The sequence below is a fragment of the Chiloscyllium punctatum genome, chromosome 33, assembly GCF_047496795.1.
Source record: "Chiloscyllium punctatum isolate Juve2018m chromosome 33, sChiPun1.3, whole genome shotgun sequence".
In the NCBI taxonomy this organism is placed as follows: domain Eukaryota; kingdom Metazoa; phylum Chordata; class Chondrichthyes; order Orectolobiformes; family Hemiscylliidae; genus Chiloscyllium; species Chiloscyllium punctatum.
The window spans coordinates 3,921,653-3,942,024 of NC_092771.1; the positions used below are offsets into that span (position 1 = coordinate 3,921,653).

Below are 20,372 nucleotides of genomic sequence, written 5' to 3' on the forward strand. Positions count from 1 at the left end.
GTTCTCGGGATGTATGTTCACAATCCCTGGAGATGGAACTCGGAGGTGAAGCAGGAGACCGAGCCCGGAGCTCCATTGCCGATTTAGGAGTTTTAATCCCAGAATTACATACCCGTACCCGTACCCGTACCCGTACCCGAAGCCGCAGCACAGGGACAGATGCCCCGGGCCTCACCCCACCAACGTCAATCAGGGCGGTTACTCTTTCCCCCACACCCCGCCGTCAATCAGCGCGGGCACGTGATCACTTTCCCACCTCCCCCCGCGGTGTCAGCGCGGGGACACTGGCCCCGCCCCGCCCCGCCCCGCCTTCAATCAGCGTGGGGCGTTACCAGATGACGGGCCGGGAGTGTTCCTATTGGTCAGTGCCGGGAGCCTCGCGGCCTTGTTGTTTTGTGCCCGTGGAACCGGCCGCCGGAGTTCGAGAGGAGATCGAGGATAGCAGTTTGGAGCGGAATACACACGGGGATTGCCCCAGCTGAGTGGCTCTTTCACTGTCGCAGTAGGATGTCCGCCTGCAGTCTGTGAGCCGGAGCAGCATTGCTGACCGAGGCCAGCATTCGTGCTTTTCCCTTAGAGAACTGCGAAAACAAGATGTCCGCCCGAGCGGCCGGAGTAGTGGGCAAGGTATGGGGGGCGGGGGGGGAAAGAGGGTGGCGTGTGAGGGGGAGAGAGAGAGAGAAAGAGAAGGGGGGAGGAAAGAGGTAGGAGGAGATTGGTTAGGAGAAAGACAGTGGGAGATTTGTGGGAGTGGAAGGGATCGGGGAAGAAAGTGGGAGAGAGCTCGGGGAAAAGTTAGTGGAAGTGAGTGTAGTTGGTTGGGGGGAGTTGGAAGTGAGGGGGTCAGTGAAATGAGAGCGATGGTGAGACCCTGACGACGCGACAGGTACTGGGTTGTTCCCACCGGGCTCTGTCAGAATCCTGCTCTGACACTGGAGGAGTTTATGGTTGAGGGAAAGTCTGGGGAATGGGGCGCAGTTTAGCGGAGGGTACGCCAGGGACACGGCCACTTTGGTCAGGCTGTACAACGGGGTGGACCAATGATAAGGGAACTGAGATGCATTAACTGCAACTTAACTCCGGGTCGAGTTTCTTGTCATCTCTCGTTTACTGCTCTCAACGTCGAATGATATTGATGGGTCCAGGTATCGCCAATGTAATGGTTTACAAATGTTCACTTTGCTGCTTGAACTTAAATAATCTTTCCGGATGTTTTAGAGGTCAGTGATGTTTAGTAAGTTGGCTTCTTATTTGTAGGAAGGCGTTTGGACAGGGCACCATTGTCCTCAAGTAAGGTCTGGTTTCACTTCGATGATGAAACTTTATGGTATGCGCTAGAGGAGAAAGGGTGCAACAAATATTTCTGCTGCTACCTAAGTCGTCATGAAACTAGTAGTCGATGTATTGAGTTTCCATCAACATGTGGCTACAAAAGCACATATCTAAGCTAGTTTGTATTTGTACTGTGCGTAGCTTGAATTGAACTCTATGACAGCTGCAACACAATTTTGCTGGTGCTATCTTTTTATTAAACTCAACAAACGTCTTTAAGTGCTCAGATCTTGCATGGTCAATACATTCTTAGTAATTCCATTTTGAACTGGAAAAGTATAGTCTACGTAGGAAAGTAATCAAACTTTGTTTAACTGACTTGAAGGATTGATTTGAGCTCAGTATTTTAGGAGTGAACGGTTATAGTTAAGTCTGATATGCTCTTGTTAAGTTTCTGTGTTTGCAGATTCTTTTCACGAGATGGGGGCATGTGAAAATTTTGTTCTGCACAGACAGGCAGCGGAAAATAAACACATGCCTTTGTTCCATGTGCATCAACTGGCACTTCTATAACATTCTTTACGATGGTACTGTACAAACAAAGAGAGATCTTGAATTGAAAATAGGGAGAGATGTGGCAATAAAAGCCAAGTGTTGGATAAATTCGGGTTTTGACAGCATCTGTGGTTTGAGAAACCAAGTTCATGTTTCAGTCTGATAGGTCTCTTCTGAATGAATGCTCTAACATTCACAGTACTTAGCTTTTATTTGAGAGATGTAACCATATTGAAGAATTTTGGAAAATGTGATGGATGAAGAGCACAGCAGACTTGAGTTGCCAAAGTGGGTGGCATAAGCTGAGACTTAAGTCATAGAGATGTTCAGGATGGAAACAGACCCTTTGGTCTAACTCGTCTGTGCTGACCAGACATCCTAATCTAGTCCCATTTGCTAGTACTTTGTCCATATCCCTCTAAAACCTTCCTATTCATGTAGCTATCCAGATGCCTTTTAAATGTTGTAATTGAACCAGCCTCCACTATTTCCTCTGGCAGCTCATTCCATACATGCGCCACCCTCTGCGTGAAAAAAATTGCCCCTTGGGTTCTCTTTATATCTTCCCCTCTCACCCTAAACCTATGCCCTCTAGTTCTGGGCTCCCCCACCCCAGGGAAAAAACCTTGTCTATTTATCCTATCTGTGCCCTCCATGATTTATAAACTTCTATGACGTCACCCCTCAGCCTCTGACACTCCAGGGAAAACACCCCCAGCCTTTTCAGCCTCTCCCAATAGCTCAGATCCTCCAACCCTGGCAAAATCCTTTCTGAACCCTTTCAAGTTTTACAACGTCCATCTGGCAGGAAGGAAACTGGAGTTACTCACAATATTCCAAAAATGACCTACCCAATGTACTGTACAGCCGCAACATGACCTCCCAACTCTTATACTCCATGCTCTGACTGAAAAAGGAAAGCATGCCAAATGCCGCCTTCACTATCCTATGTACCTGGGACTCCAGTTTCAAGGAGCTATGAACCTGCAGTCCAAGGTCTCTTTGTTCAACAACACTCACCAGGACCTAACCATTAAGTGTAAAAGTCCTACATTGATTTGCTTTTCCAAAATGCATCATCATGCATTTATCGAAATTAAACTTCATCTGCCACTCCTCAACCCGTTGGCCCATCTGATCAAAATCCTGCTGTACTCTGAGGTAACTTTTTTTTTCGCTATCCACTACACCTCCAAATTTGGTGTCATCTGCAAACTTACTAACTATATTGCCTATGTTCACATCCAAATCACTTATATAAATGACAAAAAGTAGTTAAACCAGCAGCGATCCTTGTGGCACTCCACTGGTAACAGGCCTCCAGTATGAAAAGCAGCTCTCCACCACCCCCCTCTGTCTTCTACCTTTGAGCCAGTCCTATATCCAAATGGCTAGTTCATCCTCTACTTGATCTAACCTTACTAACCGGTGTCTCACGAGGAATCTTGTCAGACGCCTTATTGAAGTCCCTTTAGATCACTTTGACAGCTCTGCTCTCATCAATCCTCTTTTATTTCAACAAACTCAATTAAATTGTGAGACATTATTTCCCCCACACAGCATGCTGACTATCCCATATCAGTCCTTGCCTTTCCAAATACATGTAAGTCCTGTCCTTCAGGATTCCATCCAACAACTTGCCCACCACTGAAATCAGGCTCACTGATCTATAATTCCCTGGCTTTTCCTTACCACCTTTTTTAAGTAGTGGAACCACATTAGCCAACCTCCAGTCATCTGGCACCTCGCCTGTGACTATTGATGATAGAAATATCTCCACAACGGGCCCAGCAATCACTTCCCTAGCTTCCCACAGAATTCTGGGGTACATCTGATCAAGTCTTGGGGATTTATCCAGCTTTGAGAATAACGTATTTTAAGGAAAAATATACTCAGTCACCAAGTCAGGAATAACTTGGCTGGTGCAGAGTGAACTTACATTGATTCTCCCCCAGAATACATCTTTTGTTTTACTTGTTTCTCCTTCGAGTCCTAGAAGAATGCAGGTTTCCTGTTTTTTTGCTGTATGATGAGTCGTAACTTTACAGTTTTAGTTTCTAGTGGGCAGTCTAAGTTGAAGACTGCTGAGGTTAATTGCAATTAAAATTGATGTAATTAATTGGAGAGGAGAGGCTTTGATTCAGTCTGGACAAGATAGCAAACCAAATAGATGTCTCACAGAATCTCAATTGTATTACATAGTTATTTAATTATTTTTCAGCCTCCTGTCTGGTAGTGGTAAATGTGCCAAATTGCTCTCTCTTTAATATTGTCGATTTCAGGGAAGTCAGTTTTATGAACCTTTGCAACACTGATCTCTAAACAATCTATTTCAGCACTTGTCCTTTAGGACTGATGCTTGCATTTGGGACTGATTGCATTCAGTAATTCTGGCAACCTCCTGTAAAACTGCATAGTCCCTACTTATGTGTCAAAGCTGAGTATAGTGAGTGAAACTGAGATTGTTTCAGTTTTCGGTGTCATTTCCTGTAATTGTTGAATTTTGTAGTTTTACACAATGGCGACAACTGATTTTTATGCGGCTTCTAATGAAGGAAAACATTCCCAGGCAAAACAAGGCAAGAATAAAGCAGGAGAAGCTAGTCAGATAGTCATAGAATAAAACAACATGGAAACAGACCTTTCAGTCTAACTAGTCTACACTGACCATTTTCCAAGCTGAACTAGTCCCACTTGCATATGTTTGTTCTATATCCCATTCATGCACTTATCTAAATGTTTTTTAACTGCTGTAATTGTACTACTTCCTCTGGTGGTTCGTTGCACATAATGCACTCTGCGTAAAAAATAATGTTGCCTTTTACATCCTTTTGAAAGTTTCTTTTCTTATCTTAATAAAAAAAAATGTCCTCCGGTTTTGAATTTGCCCACCCAGGGGAAAAGACCCTTGCTGTTCCCCTTATTTATGCCCCTATGGTTTTATAAACCTCTAGAAGGTCAACCCTCAACCTCTTATGCTTCAGTGAAAAAGTCCCAGCCTATCCAGGTTATTTTTATAACTCTAACCCTCCATTCCTGGCAATATCCTGGTGAATCTTTTCTGAACTCTCGAGTTTTATAACATCCTTACAGGGCAACCGGAATTGCACACAGTACTCCAGAAGAGGCCTCACCAATGTCCTGTAACAACCTCAACATGACGTCCCGACTGCTATGCTCAAAGATCTGAGCAATTGACAAGTGTGTTAAATGCCTGAACCATCCTGCCGATCTGTGACACAAATTTCAAACCAGTAGCTTCGTCAAAAAAGTGAATTTTATGGAGGTCCTTCACAAGCAATGTATTGCGGCAGAGGAGTTTGAGAATTCCAGAAGAGTCCTGGCCAGTTCTTTTGCATCAGTGTGTGCTGAAGAGAGTACACCAAAGGTCAAAGTCAGTGGCATGGAATATTTCATAGGGAAAGTAGACAAGAGGGCTTGCAGAGACTGGAACCATGAAGCAATCACAGGAATCAAATTCTAGCTTTGGGGTTATAGTATCCAGGAGTCAATGATGGCCGTGTGGGGAGTAAAGATGTTGGCAGCTGTGTTTTGAACAAGATGAATTTAATATTTTACAAGAGTAGAGGATGAAAAGCCAGTCAGCTGATCCTTGGAATAGTAAAATTTGGATGCAATAAATCAGGATCTCAGCTGCAGATAAATGCAGTCTGTGTTAAGAATGCATGAAATTATGGTGATAAAAGTAAGTGTCTTTGTGATGGAGAGAATATGGTGGTAGTGGAGAGATTAAGAGAATTGGAACTGGCTGTGATTTGACCTCATTTGTGGATGATCTTACCAAGTAGTAGCATGCAAGGTGGAGAGGCACCGAGAACAAATGTTCGGTGGCTCAGGAAGTCATGAGATCATGGGCAAAATGGTCAGCTACAGATTATCTGCCTAACAGCTGATGTGAGGCAATGAAGCTAAATGGGGAAAGTTGAACTTTAGGTAATGATATCAAAGGCTGCAGAAAAGCAGTTGTGAGGTCAAGAATGAGGGTCATGAGTGGCATCCAAGGAGATGGCTTCAGGGAGGTTTAAATCTTAGAACAAATTGAAGTGAGATAAAGTGAAGTTGTAAGGATTACCTTACTCTTAAATATAAAGCAAATTGAGCTCTTTTCATTCATTGGAGAGATTGGGATTAAAGGAGATGCTCAATAGTGAAGATAACCTGCATGTTATCTTTGCTCCCCGGTATAACTTATGAGGGGGAGATTTAAATCATAATCTGTTGAGATAGCATAATACTGAAAATGCTGGAGATCTAAAATGAAAGCAGAAGATACTGGAAATAGTCAGCAGGCAAGGCAGCAATAGTGGAAACAGTTGACTGACTTGTTGAGAAGTCACAGACATGAAACATCAATGAGATAGATGCTAAATGCCTTGCTGTGTACTACTTCAACATTTACTGTTTTTATTATCACCTTGAAATCTGTTGATGTATAGGTTAATAGTTTCTCTGCCAGAAAGCTGAAGTTTGTGCCCCTTAACTTTCAGTCACCTAGGATGCGGGCTGTACTCTGAATTGACCAAATTGGTCAAGGGCATGGTTTACAAAACAGAACAATGGCAAAGTATTATGATGAATGGAGAACAAAAGCTTATTGGTTGGAATTTAGAAAGTGCAGTTGTAGTGATTTGTTGGAAGGATTTTGAAAATGTTTAGCGGAAGCATTTGCAATCAAAACAGTTTTCTGCTGAGTAAACTGTTTTGTGCAACGAATGTTGCAACTACTTTAAAGGTCAAAATTATTTTGTGCCTTAGTGTTTGTTTGAATTTCTAACTCTTGAATTCTACTGTATGGAAATATATAATTATTCCAAACGCATAATTAGATATTTCAAATGATCTGCTCTACATCAACCTGTCTCTCAAGACAATGAAATAAAGCTCTGGCATTGGGTGTTAATGCTGTTAATATTATGTGTGTGCCTGGAAATGGAAGCCAACACCAACTCCAATAAAGGGACCAAAACTGTGCACAGGCTTGGAGGTGTGATCTCACCAATACTTGAATAACTGAAGCATAATATTGTGTATATTCATATATAATTAGTTTTTAAAGGTTTTGTCACAGTGAACACCTCCACACTTTCCCACATCATTGAAACATAGAAAATATGAGTGCAAGTAGGCCTTTCAGCCCATCGACTCTGCCATTCAATGAGATCACAACTGATCTGGTAATCATGATGTGGAGGTGCAGGGGTTGGACTGGGGTGGACAAGTTCAAATGTCACGTGACACTAGGTTATAGTCCAACAGGTTTATTTGAAAATACAAGCTTTTCGAGCGCTGCTCCTACGTCAGGTAGTTAGTGCCACAGTCTGACTCCAGACAGGAACAAGGCAGACTCTAACTTGGCATTTAATGCATTGAACTGAGTTGTCGCCTTTTGGTTTTTATTCTGATAAAACCTTAAGTTATCTTAGGCAGTAAATTCTAGGGTTTACATATTAATCAATCGAAACCTGCATCACTGTTCTAAGTGATTACAGACTTAACAGCCATCTAGGTTTGTTAATATATCACCTTAGTTGTATGACACTGATCTTTCTCAAATTCTGTGCCCCGTGTATCCTGCCCCACTAGCTACCTATGAAGGATCTGTTTTCAAATAGATCTAATAATCCTCAACTCCACATTCCTGCCTTCTGTCCATAACCCTTGATTCCTTTTACTGATTAACAATGTCTACCTCAGCCTTGGCAGCTCTCTGTGGGAAAGATTTCAATAGGTTTATTACCTACTGAGAAAATTAACTCTTGTGAATTAAGTGAGTGACCCTGTATTCTGAGAATAGTCCCTTGGGTCCTAGACTCTCCCACAAGGGAAAACTGCCCCTTCACATAGAGTCATAGAGATGTACAGCAAGGAAACTGATCCTTCAAGTCCTCTTAATGGTATATGTTTCAACAAGTTCACCCCTCATTTGTCTAAAGTCAAATGAGTACAGGTCCAACCTAATTCACCTGTCCTCATAAGAAAATCCCTCCCTACATAGAATCAACCTTGTGAACCTTGTCTGGACTGTATAAATTGCAAATATATCTTTCCTAAGATAAGGGGACCGATCTGTTCACTGCATTACGTGCAAAGCTTTTATGGTAGATTTTTATGATTCATGCACAGAAGATGTTTTTTTTTTGCAGTTGTTCTCCATTTAAGTAGTAATCAGCCCCTCCAAGCTTTCCTCCAGAATCCATTATACAAATTTTCAAAATTATATTCCACCTGCCACATTTTGCTCATTCACTTAAACTATGTTCTTTGGCAAATTCTCAGGGCAGCGAGGTAGCTGAGTGGTTAGCATTGCTGCCTCACAGCACCCAGTACCCGGGTTCAATTCCTGCCTTGGGTGACTGTCTGTCTGTGTGGAGTTTGCACGTTCTCCCTGTGTCTGCATGGGTTTCTTTTGGGTGCTCTGGTTTTCTCCCACAATCAAAAGATGTGCAGGTTAGGTGAATTGGCCAAGGTGAATTTGCCCATAGTTTTCAGGGCTGTGGAGGTTAGGTGCATTGGTCAGGAGTAAATTTAGGATAATAGGGTACTGGAGTGAGTCTGGGTGGGATACTCTTTGGAGGGTCGGTGTAGACTTGTTGGGCCAAGTGGCCTGTTTCCACACTGTAGGGATTCTGATTCTGTTAGACTCACTACTTGCTTTCTCACCTATTTTATGTTATCTACAAACCTGGCTACTGCTGTCAGTTGGGTTTTCTCAATCTACTGAAGATTCAAGTCAACCATGTACAGTTCTTTTTGCGTGTCGTCATTATCTTGTGGTTTATCCTTTATGCTGTAATGCAGCTACTGTACCTATAGACTACTCCCACTAGTGTTGACTTCCCTTGTTATTTCTTACCTCTGCCCATATGGATTCTATCTTTTCTTAAGACCATAAGACATTGGAGTATAAATTAGGCCATTCAGCCCATTGCATCTGCTCTGCCCTTCAGTCATGGCTGATAAGTTTTTAAATGCCATTCTTCCACTTTTTCCCCATAACCCTTGATACTTAAGAACCTATCTATCTCAGTCTTAAATTTTCTCAGTCTTAAATTTACTCAGTGACCTAGCCTCCACGGCAATGAATTTTGTAGATTCACCACTCTCTGGCTGAAGAAATAACCTGTTATCTCCATTCTAAAAAGTCTTCCCTTTCCTCTAAGGCTATGCTGTCTGGTCCTGGTCTGTCTTACCAATGGAAACATCTTCCCAATGTCCACTCTGCACAGGCCATTCAGTATTCTGTATAGAGTCATAGAGTTGTACAGCATGGAAACAGACCCTTCGGTTCAACCTGACCATGCCGACCAGATATCTCAACCCAGTCAAGTCCCACCTGCCAGCACCCGGCCCATATCCCTCCAAACCTTTCCTATTCATATACCCATCCAAATGCCTCTTAAATGTTGCAATTGTACCAGCCTCCACCACATCCTCTGGCAGCTCATTCCATACACGTACCACCCTCTGTGTGAAAAAGTTGCCCATTATGGATCTCCCCCATTTCTGTCTAAACTCCAAGTATAAACCCAGACTCTTCAAATGTTCTTCAAATGTTAAGCTTCTCATTCCTGGGACCATTCTCATGAACTTCCTCTGAACACGCTCCAGGGCCAGTACATCCTCCTTGAGATATGGTGCCCAAAAATGAGCACAATATTCTAAATATAGTCTGACCAGAGCCTTACAGACCTTCAGAAGTACATCCCTGCTTTCATATTCTAGTCCCCTCAAAATAAATGCCATTGCATTTGCCTCTCTGCCTACTGACTCAACCCACAAGTTTACCTTGAGAGAATCCTGGACTAGAACTCCCAAGTCTCTTTGCATGTTAGACTTCAGAAATTTTTCTCCATTTGGAAAATAGTCCATGCCTGTTGTCTTCCTATGAAAGTGCATGTCCTCACACTTTTCAATGTTGTACTCCATCTTCCACTTCTTTGCCCACTCTCCTAACCTATCCAAATCCTTCTGCAGCCTCCCTTCTCTTCAATGCTACCTGTCCCTCTACCTATCTTTGTATTATCTGCAAACGTAGCCAGAATGCCCCCACTTCCTTCATTTAGATCGTTAATGTATGAAGTGAAAAGTTGCGGTCTCAATACTGAGTCTTGTGGAACACCACTTGCCAACTGCCACCCTGAGAAGGACCCTTTTATCCCTGCTTTCTGCCAGAGAGCCAAGCTTCAATTCGTGCTAACACCTTGGTTCTGACACCATAGGCCCAAGTCTTACGCAGTAGCCTCCTGTGTGGCATCTTGTCAAAGGCCTTCTGGAAGTCCATTGGCTGTCCTTTGTCTAACCTGCTCGTTACTTCCTCAAAGAATTCAAGCAGAATTGTCAGGCATTATTTCCCTTGATGAAACAATGCTGACTTGGCCCTATTTTACCATACACTTCCAAATATTCAAAAATCTCATCCTTTGCGATTCCAGGATATTACCCATGACTGAGGTTTAGCTAATGAGTCTGTAATTTTCCATCTTTTGCTTTATTTCCTTTTTAAACTGAGGTGTCATGTTAGTGATTTTCCAGTTCTCTGGGACCCTCCATTACTAGCGATTTCTGAAAGATCATCTGAGGCACCTCCACTATCTCTGAGGCTTCGAACTCTGGGGTGTAGTCCGTCTGGTCCAGGTTATTTATCTACCTTCAGGCCATTCATTTTTTTTTCTAGCACCTTCTCCTTGGTAATGGCCACCATACTCAGCTCTGCCCCCTCACTCTCTTGAATTTTTCGGATGTTACTCGTGTCTTCCTAAGTGAAGACTGACAAAGTAATTCAGTTCCTCAGCCATTTCCTTGTTCCCCACTGCTATCTCTCCAGTGTCATTTTCCAGCAGCCTAACGTCCACTTTTTGCCTCTCTTTTGCCCTTGATATATCTAAAGAAACTCAATCTTCCTTTATATTGCTAGCTATCTTATCCAAGATCATTTCTTACTTTGTACTTATTGCATCTCATAATAACAAAGTTACTCCACTACCCTTTTCTTCCTGACTATCATTTCAAAGTCATTTACCCTCGTTCTCAGTTTTGATATCCTTGTAGATATTTTCAAATACATCTGTTCAAAGATGTTATTATGCACATTTTGCGCAGGTGGAATTCGAGCCCAGGCCTCCTGGCTCGGATGCAGGGATTGTACTACTGTCTCTCAAGGGCCCTTGATCATCTTGTAACCATGTCTACATAATGATCACATTTAACATAGATGGAATCTTAACAATGTATCTTCTCTTTTTTTCAGCTGCTAATTGCCTGCACTGGAACCATTGGTTGAGTCATACAATGTAAATCCTAAAGAATTCAAGTATATGCCTAATTGTGCCAGATGCTTGAATGTTGTGAGCATTCTGACTGATTCTGCTGCATAACTAGAAAAATGTGTTGCACTCTTGGTACTATGAACTAATGAATTGTATTCTGAACTTTCATTTTAGAAGTGCTATAATATGGAAAGGAGCAGAGAAAACGAGCCCTTCAACCTCAAATGTTGAAGATTAAATGAAAAGCCCATGAAGAGGGAAATGCAAAATGAGATCAAAATTCGGCTTATTGTGGGAAGTGATAAGGCTGGATAAGGACCTGGGCATTGTGCTGAGAGAACCCTCAGCAGCTCAAGCAGAGATGTTGAAAAATAGGGAGAAGCTACAAGAGTTTGAGGGAAATAAGTCAGAGACTGGGCTAAAAGGAGGCAGGAGTGAGTCCACAGGAACTCCAAGGTGAAGAAAAAGCCAAAAAGAGTCAGGAGCTGGGATAGATCCAGTTGTGTAAGTTGGTCTGGTTATCTGAGATTTCCTTTCTGCATTTAATACATAGAACAAGTGACAGTATGAAGGTTCCTAATCAGGTACAGTTTGGGGAAATTTTCTCACCTTTTTAAAAGCAAAGAAGTACATCCTGCATGGTTAACACTATCCTGCTGGAAGAGTAATTGGTTTAACTTGTTGGAGCCTTGTTCTTAATTTTATATGGGGACCTGAGTGATTGCCAAATAGACCCAGTGCTGGGGAGGAACTTGTCTGATCGAGATTTAAAAGGACAAAACAACAGCAGAGGTTAGCCAGATCGCTGTAGTGAAGGTGTCCGGAATGACATGGAACAAGCAAGAATGCAGGAAGCCCTGAACAATCCCTCACTGGCTGGATAAGTAGGAGATCTGGCAACGCAACACCCGTCCAGTGATGCAGAGGGACAGTCAGATCAAGAATAGAGATAGAGATGTGGGAAATACCTCACCAAATTGAGGAACTGAAAGGCAATGCAGTGGGAGATGGACAACCAAAGGTTACAAGACAGATTAGAGATCAATCCCTCCAAAAAGCAACAGAACAGGGAAAGATAGTAATCTTGAAGTTCCACTGACCATGTGACCACATCGAGAGATGTTTGTGCAGATGAAACTGAACTAAACACAGCACAGTCATCTGGTGAGTGCCTGAGAGAGGATGGCCAGTTAGAGGCTAACAAGGGGAATCAGTTGAGAATGAAGGACTGGCAGCTTTCCCAGTTGAATGCTACTGACCACAGTTTAGGTAATGCAATCTAACTTGAATATCTACCTGGCAGGCCAGCTGCTTCAAGGAATCCACTGGAGTCTGTCCCACTAATGGTCCAAGACATGGACATGGGATAGCATCCACTTATCAAAAATACTGCCAGCTGAGCCCCAACAAACTGGCACAAGTCAGGCAGGAAACACCACACGTACTAAACAATAAAACAGTTGAGCCCATCCGAGCAGTTGGAACATCCAGTGCACTCGTCATTCAGGCTGTAATAAATGGTATGACCAGGACTGTTCCTGTAATGACAACATCTCTGTCTGTTCTATAAACCAAAGGTTGCATCGAGCAGATGGATCACTCTTGCAACCTCAGCAAAATAAACATGTTAACAAGATACTGGCAAATCCCCATAACCACCACAGTGAATGAAGTCTCTCCTGGAAAGCCTATGTCACAGCATGGTCATATCCATTTTCCTGAATGCCCCAGCGGCTTTTCATAGGCTGATCAACGAGGTAATAACTGGACTGAGCAAGAATGTTGTGTACCTAGGAAACCTGACATTTAACAGCATCAAAAAAAGTCATTTGGAAAGAGGCGTTGTCAAGTGGTCAATCTGTATTGTAAAGCATAAATGTGTAATTGCTGACAGCTTATCCTGCAGGGAAGTTGCATTGCACTTAATAGTTGTGTCTATGGCTTTCAAGAGTGAAAGATAGAATGAATGCCTACCCACACTTTTTCTTCAAGAAAAATTGTTTTTAAAAATGGTGCACGATTAGTGACTTGACCATGTGCTGAAATATCAGAGCAACAGATTTCACAGCATTCTGTCATATTCTTTTGTTTTCATATCCTAAAGGCCGTAAGTGTTTTTTAATACTTAAACCTCTGCAAACAATCTTATTTTATCTTATTGTGTTTGGCATTATTAAGAGGCATAACTATTTCTTCTTCCCTAGTACAGTTGTCCATGTTAACTAGTTATTGCATCTTCCTTGAATAAATTTTGTTTTGACAAAGCTGAAGTTTTAAAAATTTATTGAAATTTATAAAACCACCTAAGGAACTGCATTTCAACTCCTTTGGTTCCTGACCTGAAATCTAAAGCCGAACTGCCATTGTCAAACCTGTTCCTATCTGTTCTTTTTGACCCAAAGATCAGCTTCAGAACAGATATCCTTTCCAATAAGAAAATTACTGAGGGGTGGATCCATCATCTCTGGCTAAATAGAAATGTTAATATGTTCATACTAAAAAAGCATATCGTTGCTTGAAGTCAGGTGGCAGCTCAAAATTGGAGCAAGAAAAGGAAAGTGGGAAAAATGAAGTATGGTAGGAATTTGGCGAAAATGCTGGAGAAACTTGTCTGAAGAGAAACAGTTAATGTTTCAAGCCTGATGTGACTCTTCTCTGCAAGATTTTCTGTTTTTATTTCAGATTACTAGCTTCTACAATATTTTACTTCTAATTTGAGTTAACAAAATCAGCCTTGGTCCAATAGAAATGAGATTGTAAAATTAATGGACAAGAAGGAGATGGCAGACGAATTGAATAGTTATTTTGTGTTGGCTTGCACTCCAGAGGATGAGTATCGTCCCAGAAGCAATGAAAAATGTTGTGGGAGGGCGAGAGGAACTTAAAAAAAAATCACCCCAGAAGTGGCACTGAGTAAATTGGAGTTGTGGGCTTACAAGTGCCTAGGTCCTGATGGACATCATCCTAGGATCTTCAAAGAAGTGCACTGTGCGATTGATGCATTGGTTTTAATTTTACAAAACTTGCTTGATTTGTGGTGGTCCCAATTGATTGAAAGATGATGAAGGCACTCCTTTATTCAAAAAGCGATTGAGACAGAAAGCAGGAAACTGCAGGTCAGAGAGCCTATCATCTGTCACACGAAATGTCAGAAGCTAAAAATTATGAAAGGAGTTGTAGGAGGGCACATAAATAAATTCAGGTGATTGGGCAGAGTCAGCATGGTTTTGTGAAAGTGAAGTTATTTTTGACCAATCTATCAGTGTTCTTTGAGTGTGAAACTCGTGCTGCAAATAAAAGGGAACTGATGCATGTACTAAGATTTCCAGAAGACATTTGCTGAGCTGCCGCATGAAAGGTTCATATGAAAACTTGAAGCTCTGGTATGGGGAGCATATTGACATGGATAGAAGATTGACTGCTAACATGAAGCAAAGAGTAGGCATAAATAAGTCTGTTTTGGGTTGGTAAGATGTAATGAGTGGTGTATCACAGGGATTGGTGCTGGGACCTCAATTGTTTCCAATTTTAAAAAAAATTAGAGATGGAATGACAGAATATAATAGGTTCCCAATCTGCTGACAAACCAAAGGTAGGTTAGAAAGTGAGCTATGAAGAGGGCATGAAACTACAAAAATATATAGATTGGTTAAGAATTGGTAAAAATCTGTCAAATGGAATATAACGTGAGAAAAGTGAAATTATTCCATCAGCCTCCCAAACCATATACATACACAAAATAAATGGTGTTTTTAAAGAAAATGGGGAAGCAGAAATAGTCATAGGGACAAAAAACTGCAGATGCTGGACTCCAACATCGACAGGTAGGAGGCTGGAAGAACACCAGGCAGGCAGTATCAGGAGGTGGAGAAGTCGACATTTCGAGTCTAACCCTTCAGGACTGGGGGTGGGAAGGGGTACTAAAATGGGTGGTGACTGGGACACTTCCGCCAACTCCAATATCAAGACCATCTTCCCATTCCCACGCCTCTCTGCCTTCCACAAGGACCGTTCCCTTTGACAGTCCTTGGTTTGCGCCACTCTCCCCACCGACTGAACCCCTAGATACCATTCCCTACAACTGGAAAAGTGCAGAACGTGCCAGTACACCACCCCCTCACCTCCATCCACCTCCAAACAGTCCTTCCAGGTGAGACAGATGTTCACCTACCTCACCTAGTTTACTGCATCAGGTGCTCCCAATGTAGTCCCCTCTACATCTGGGGCACCAAGTGTAAACTGTGGGAACAGTTTGCCGTGCATTACAGCTGAGTCTGCAGGGGCAGACACTGCCCATTTTAATTCCCCTTCCCACTCTCTTTCCAACATGACCATCCTTGGCCTCCTCCATTGCTGCAATGAAGCACACCTCAAATTGGAGGAACACCACCAATTTTGCCTGGGCAGCCTATAGCCTGGAGGACTCAACATTGAGTTCTCCAATTTCAAATAACCTCCCTTCCCATCCCCTCCCCCTCCTTCATTCCTCCCAGCCATGAAACTGATTCATCCCGCCCATTGACCAAGCAGGTTGTAACCTCTACCTGTCTTCACCTATCCCCACTTCACCACCCTGCCTCCACCACTGGCTTTCTCTGCAGCTCTCCCCACACCCACCCCCAGTCCTGAAGAAGTGATAGTCATAGAATCACAGCATGAAGACAGATCATTTGGTCCAACTCGTCACCTACAAACAAACCCCACCACCAGAGAGATATTTCCCTCCCCACCCCTATCTGCTTTCCGTAAAGACCATCACCCCATCCGCTTTCCGTAAAGACCATTCCCTCCACAACTACCTTGTCAGGTCCATATCCCCCCCCCCGCCAACAACCCACCCTCCCCTGCTACTACAGGAATTGCAAAACCTGTGCCCACACCTCCCCCTCACCTCCATCCAAGACCCAAAGGAGCCTTCCACATCCATCAAAGTTTCACCTGCATTTCCACACGTCATTTACTGTATCTGTTGCTCCCGATGCATTGGGGAGACAGGACGCCTACTTGCAGAGCGCTTCAGAGAACCTCTCCAAGACACCCGCACCAACCAGCAACCCCATGGCTGAATGCTTCAACTGCCCCTCCCACTCTGCTGAGGACATGCAGGCTGCCTTCATCACCACTCCCCTACCACCTGACATCTGGAGAAAGAACACTCCATCTTCCGCCTCAGGACCCTTCAACGTGGATTTCACAAGTTTCCTTATTTCCCCTCTTTTTTTTTTCCACCCCCCCCCCCCCCCCCCATCCCAGTTCTAATCTTGCAGCTCAGTAGTGCCCTCATGACCTGTCTCTCCTGTCCATCTTCCTTCCCACCTATCTGCTCTACACCCCTCCAACCTATCACCATTAACCCCACCTCCATCCACCTATTGCATTCTCAGCTACCCTCCCCTCCAGAACCACCCCCTCCCATTTATCTACTCACTTCTGAGGCTCCAAACCTCATTCCCGATGAAGGGCTTTTGTCCGAAATATTGATTTCTTTTTCACTGCTCCTTTGATGCTGCCTGACCTGCTGTGCTCTTCCAGCACCACACTCTCGGCTCTTCTATTCTTCAGTCTCTTTTTCAGCAGGCTCTTGGTTGACTGGCCTTTAGGTGAATGAAAGGGGGCTGATTGAAATGTGTAAAACTATGACTATACAGACTTGAATAGAGTGGATACTTTCCCTGGTTGTTGAGTCTAGAACCAGAGATCTGCTCTGGTTGCTCACAATTGAGAGGCTGAACTATCTCTTTGCTCAACCTATGGATTTCAGTATCACAGAAGGATGTGGAGGCCAGGACAGCGATATTTAAAATTTTTAGATATTAAAGGCAGCAAAGTGTATGGAGAGTTATTGGAAATATTGCTTTGAGATAGATGATCAATCATGATGTTGAACGGTGCAGCAGGCCCAAAGGACTTAATGGCCTAATCTTGCTCGTAGTTTCTTTATTTCTATCTTTTTACTACTTTGCAGGAGGCATAAACATTTAACCAGTAATAAAGAAACTTTGTAGTTAAGTGTTGTAGCTTGCAGCAACTGGAGAGGGAAAATAAACTGGCTTTCTTCAGGAGAGACAAGTATTTTATATTAAAAAATAAACTTTATTCATAAATAACCTATGTAAGAAAATAAGTACAGGTCCATACAGACTTTGCAGAAAAGCAGTGGAATTTTGACATTCGTTGTTGATGCTTCAATCTACTTGTAACAGAAGTGTACTTTCTCGTCATGAAAGGAAACTATTTACATTCCTTGAGGGGGTCTTGGATCTTAACAGAATCTCAGACTTTAAATGGTGGCCTTTCCCAGTAAGCTGCTGCCTGAAGCTTTATTCCCACCCAAAGTCTAGTGCTGCATTTTCAAATTTACCATCTGCAACACACTGAAGCACCATCTGTCAATATAGTGCACACCCTACAAGCTGTTTAGCTACCCAAGAGCCAGTTAGATAGTTGTGGTCAGACTTGCCTAAGTTGTCCTAACTAGTTAGAACGATCTGAACTAATCAGTAATCTGTTACCAGCCAGCATTCACTTTCGACATACCTTCTGGTGCCAGCCCATCTACAAATAGTCTCATTCAGTGTTGAACAAAGCAACTGTGTAAGCTTGACTTAAAATAAGTTTCAGTAACTTGCTTGTTAAAAGCACAGAAATTCCTCCAGTCCTTGGTTTTAAATCCACCCCTTTCCCATGATAATCCACAACGAAAAATGCAGAAAAATTAAACAAAATGCAGTCTTTACACTTTGAAGACTTTCTGACTCCACTACTCTTGGAGGCAGTGTGTTCCAGTTCCAGTCTCCCATCTTCCCAACTCCCCTTAGCCTTCTACTTCTTCTAGCTTTAAATATATGCTCTTAGTTGTTGACTCCTGTACCAATGGAAAATCTGTCTGAGGTACACATTGATCTGGGTGTCTTGGTGTATGAATTACACAAGGTTAGTGTACAGCTATAGCAAGTACTTAAGAAAGCTAATAGCATAAAGTGAGTGTGTACAAAAGTAGAGAAGTTACGATTCACTTGTACAGGGTATTGATGAGATTACATCTGGGGTACAGTGCACAGTACTGTCATCACTTTTATTTAAGGAAGGATATAAATATGTTAAAGGCACTTAGGAGATTAATGTCTGGAATGACTGATTTCTCTAATGAGGGCAAGTTGGCTAGGTAGCATCTTGGAGTTAAAAGTGATTTGATTGAAACAGTATTGCGAGAGGCCTTAATGAGGTATATGTGGAGAGGATGTTTCCACTTAATGAAAGAATCTGCTAATAACAGTCGCTTGTAATTATAGTGTCATACAGCTCAGAAGCAGATCCTTCAATTCAATGCAGATCATAATCCCAAACTAAACCAGTCCCACCTGCTTGCGCTTTGCTCGTATTGCTCCAAACATTTCTTATTCACATACTTATCTAAATGTCTTTTAAACGTTGTAACTGCACCTGCATCGACCACTTCCTCTGAAAGTTCATTCCACAATCTTCTACCTAACCTTTTATATTTACTCTGTAAAGCCTTGATCCTTTTGCTAACTGTCATTCCTACCAATGTGTACATTAACTTCTGGTTTCAAACTCTCCCATTTATCAATTTGCTTCATACGTTTTGAGATGTCCTTAATCCTGGCACCAGGAAAGCAACATGCTATCCTAGATTCATGTTCACTGCTGTAGGATCTCCTGTCTGGGTCCTTGACAGAAAAGTCTCCAAAAACAATTATTTGAAATTTTGATAAATCCTGCCTAACATAAGAGACCTTCTTAGTGCCCAAGACCTGACTGTCTCTTGTATTTTCCTGTAAGAGATATTGTTTTAAAAATACCCTAAACTGAGTAATTGTTTGAGAGAGGAATAGCCATATGAGACTTCTGAACTACCTTTTACCTTCCCTGACAGTCACCCACTTAACTGACTGATCCTGCTGTGTAATCACTTCTCTAAATCTACTAGCCATCTAACTCTGCGTCTCTTGTATGTCCTCAATGTCATTAAGCCTAAAAGGAATCAGCTTACAGTAGCACCTTATAAATGAAATAATTTAGTTTTCTTTATCCAAAGAGTTAACATTAAGCATGTAAAAAAAAAACCCATTTAAAAAATCTTAAATAAAATCAACCACTTAGCTGGACAATTGAATTTTAAAAAAGACTCCTGCTCACGTGGTCCAGCAGAGAGCTTTTAATGTTCTGATTTTAAAAATCTAATTCCAGAGCTGTCCATGCATAGGTCTCTCCAAAAGCTCTGTAAATGCAACTCCATTTTTGAAGAAAACTCTCTTCTATGTGTATAATTTTATAGAAAAGAAAACTGAGCTATCCATGTGTAGGCCTCTCCAAAAGGACCGTTAATGGAATCCATTTGAAAAAGTGCTTTTTCCCTTTTGTGATTTTGACTGTAAAAGAATTAAAATGAATCAAAATAAAAATCTTATGACTGAAATATAATACCTAAGAAATCTGGAAGTAAGTTTAGAAATGAACCTGAATCTCAGGAGCAGCTGCAAGATCAATGCTACACTCTGCCCACCATTTTAGAATCCGTAGATGAAATATAAGAGACAGCATATGCATCGATGCTCTCACTGCCTTTAGAGAGAGAGGTGGGCCCTACAGGGGATACAGTGCTTTATTTTCCAATGTAACTTCATTTTGATTTAGCCCCTTGGTGCTCTCCCTACCACCCATCTGCCCTCACTTTTGGTGGGTTGTTTTGCCCATAATGGGCTTTGTATATACATGTCTAATTGGCTGTATAGTTGATTACTAATAGTATTAAATAATATAAAAAAAAGGCAAAAAGCCATGGGAAAGTTGTTTCGTTGTGTGAGATAACATTTCTGGATATAAAAGAAAAACAATTAAAGCAGACCTAGGAGATGCCCACTTAAAAAGACAGAATTGTGGTGACTGTTTAAAAATCAGGGACTGTCCATTTAAAACAACCATGAAATGAAATTTTTTTGAGGGTCGTTAGCCTTTGGAACTCTTTCTGAATGGATGGTGGCAGCAGCGACCATGAGTATCTCCTGATAGCTGACAGCAGTATTTTGTGTCTTTTTAAAATTCACTACGAGCACTGTGATAGTTTCAATACTCTTTATCCATGTTAAAGCTTCAGATTTTGGTTTTTCCTAGTGTTTATCATAAAATTCATGAGTTATCATTGTCACATTTTTAATTAAAATAAAATTGAGTGTGAATTTGTCACACTCTCTTTCCCCCCTGGTTCATTTGAAGAATAAGGTCATAACTTGGGAT

General features: G+C 42.1%; 1 protein-coding gene across 4 annotated transcripts in view; it reads left to right on the forward strand.

Annotated features, from left to right (window-relative positions):
- The first annotated feature begins 468 nt into the window (after nucleotides 1-468).
- Nucleotides 469-20,372, forward strand: part of tjp1a (tight junction protein 1a) — a 193,181-nt gene continuing 173,277 nt past the window's right edge. For all 4 annotated transcript variants that reach the window (XM_072552729.1, XM_072552730.1, XM_072552731.1 and 1 more), the window contains exon 1: nucleotides 469-627. In XM_072552729.1, the coding sequence (XP_072408830.1) occupies nucleotides 595-627 (33 nt within the window). In that variant the 5' untranslated portion in view covers nucleotides 469-594. The remainder of the gene's footprint in view (nucleotides 628-20,372) is intronic.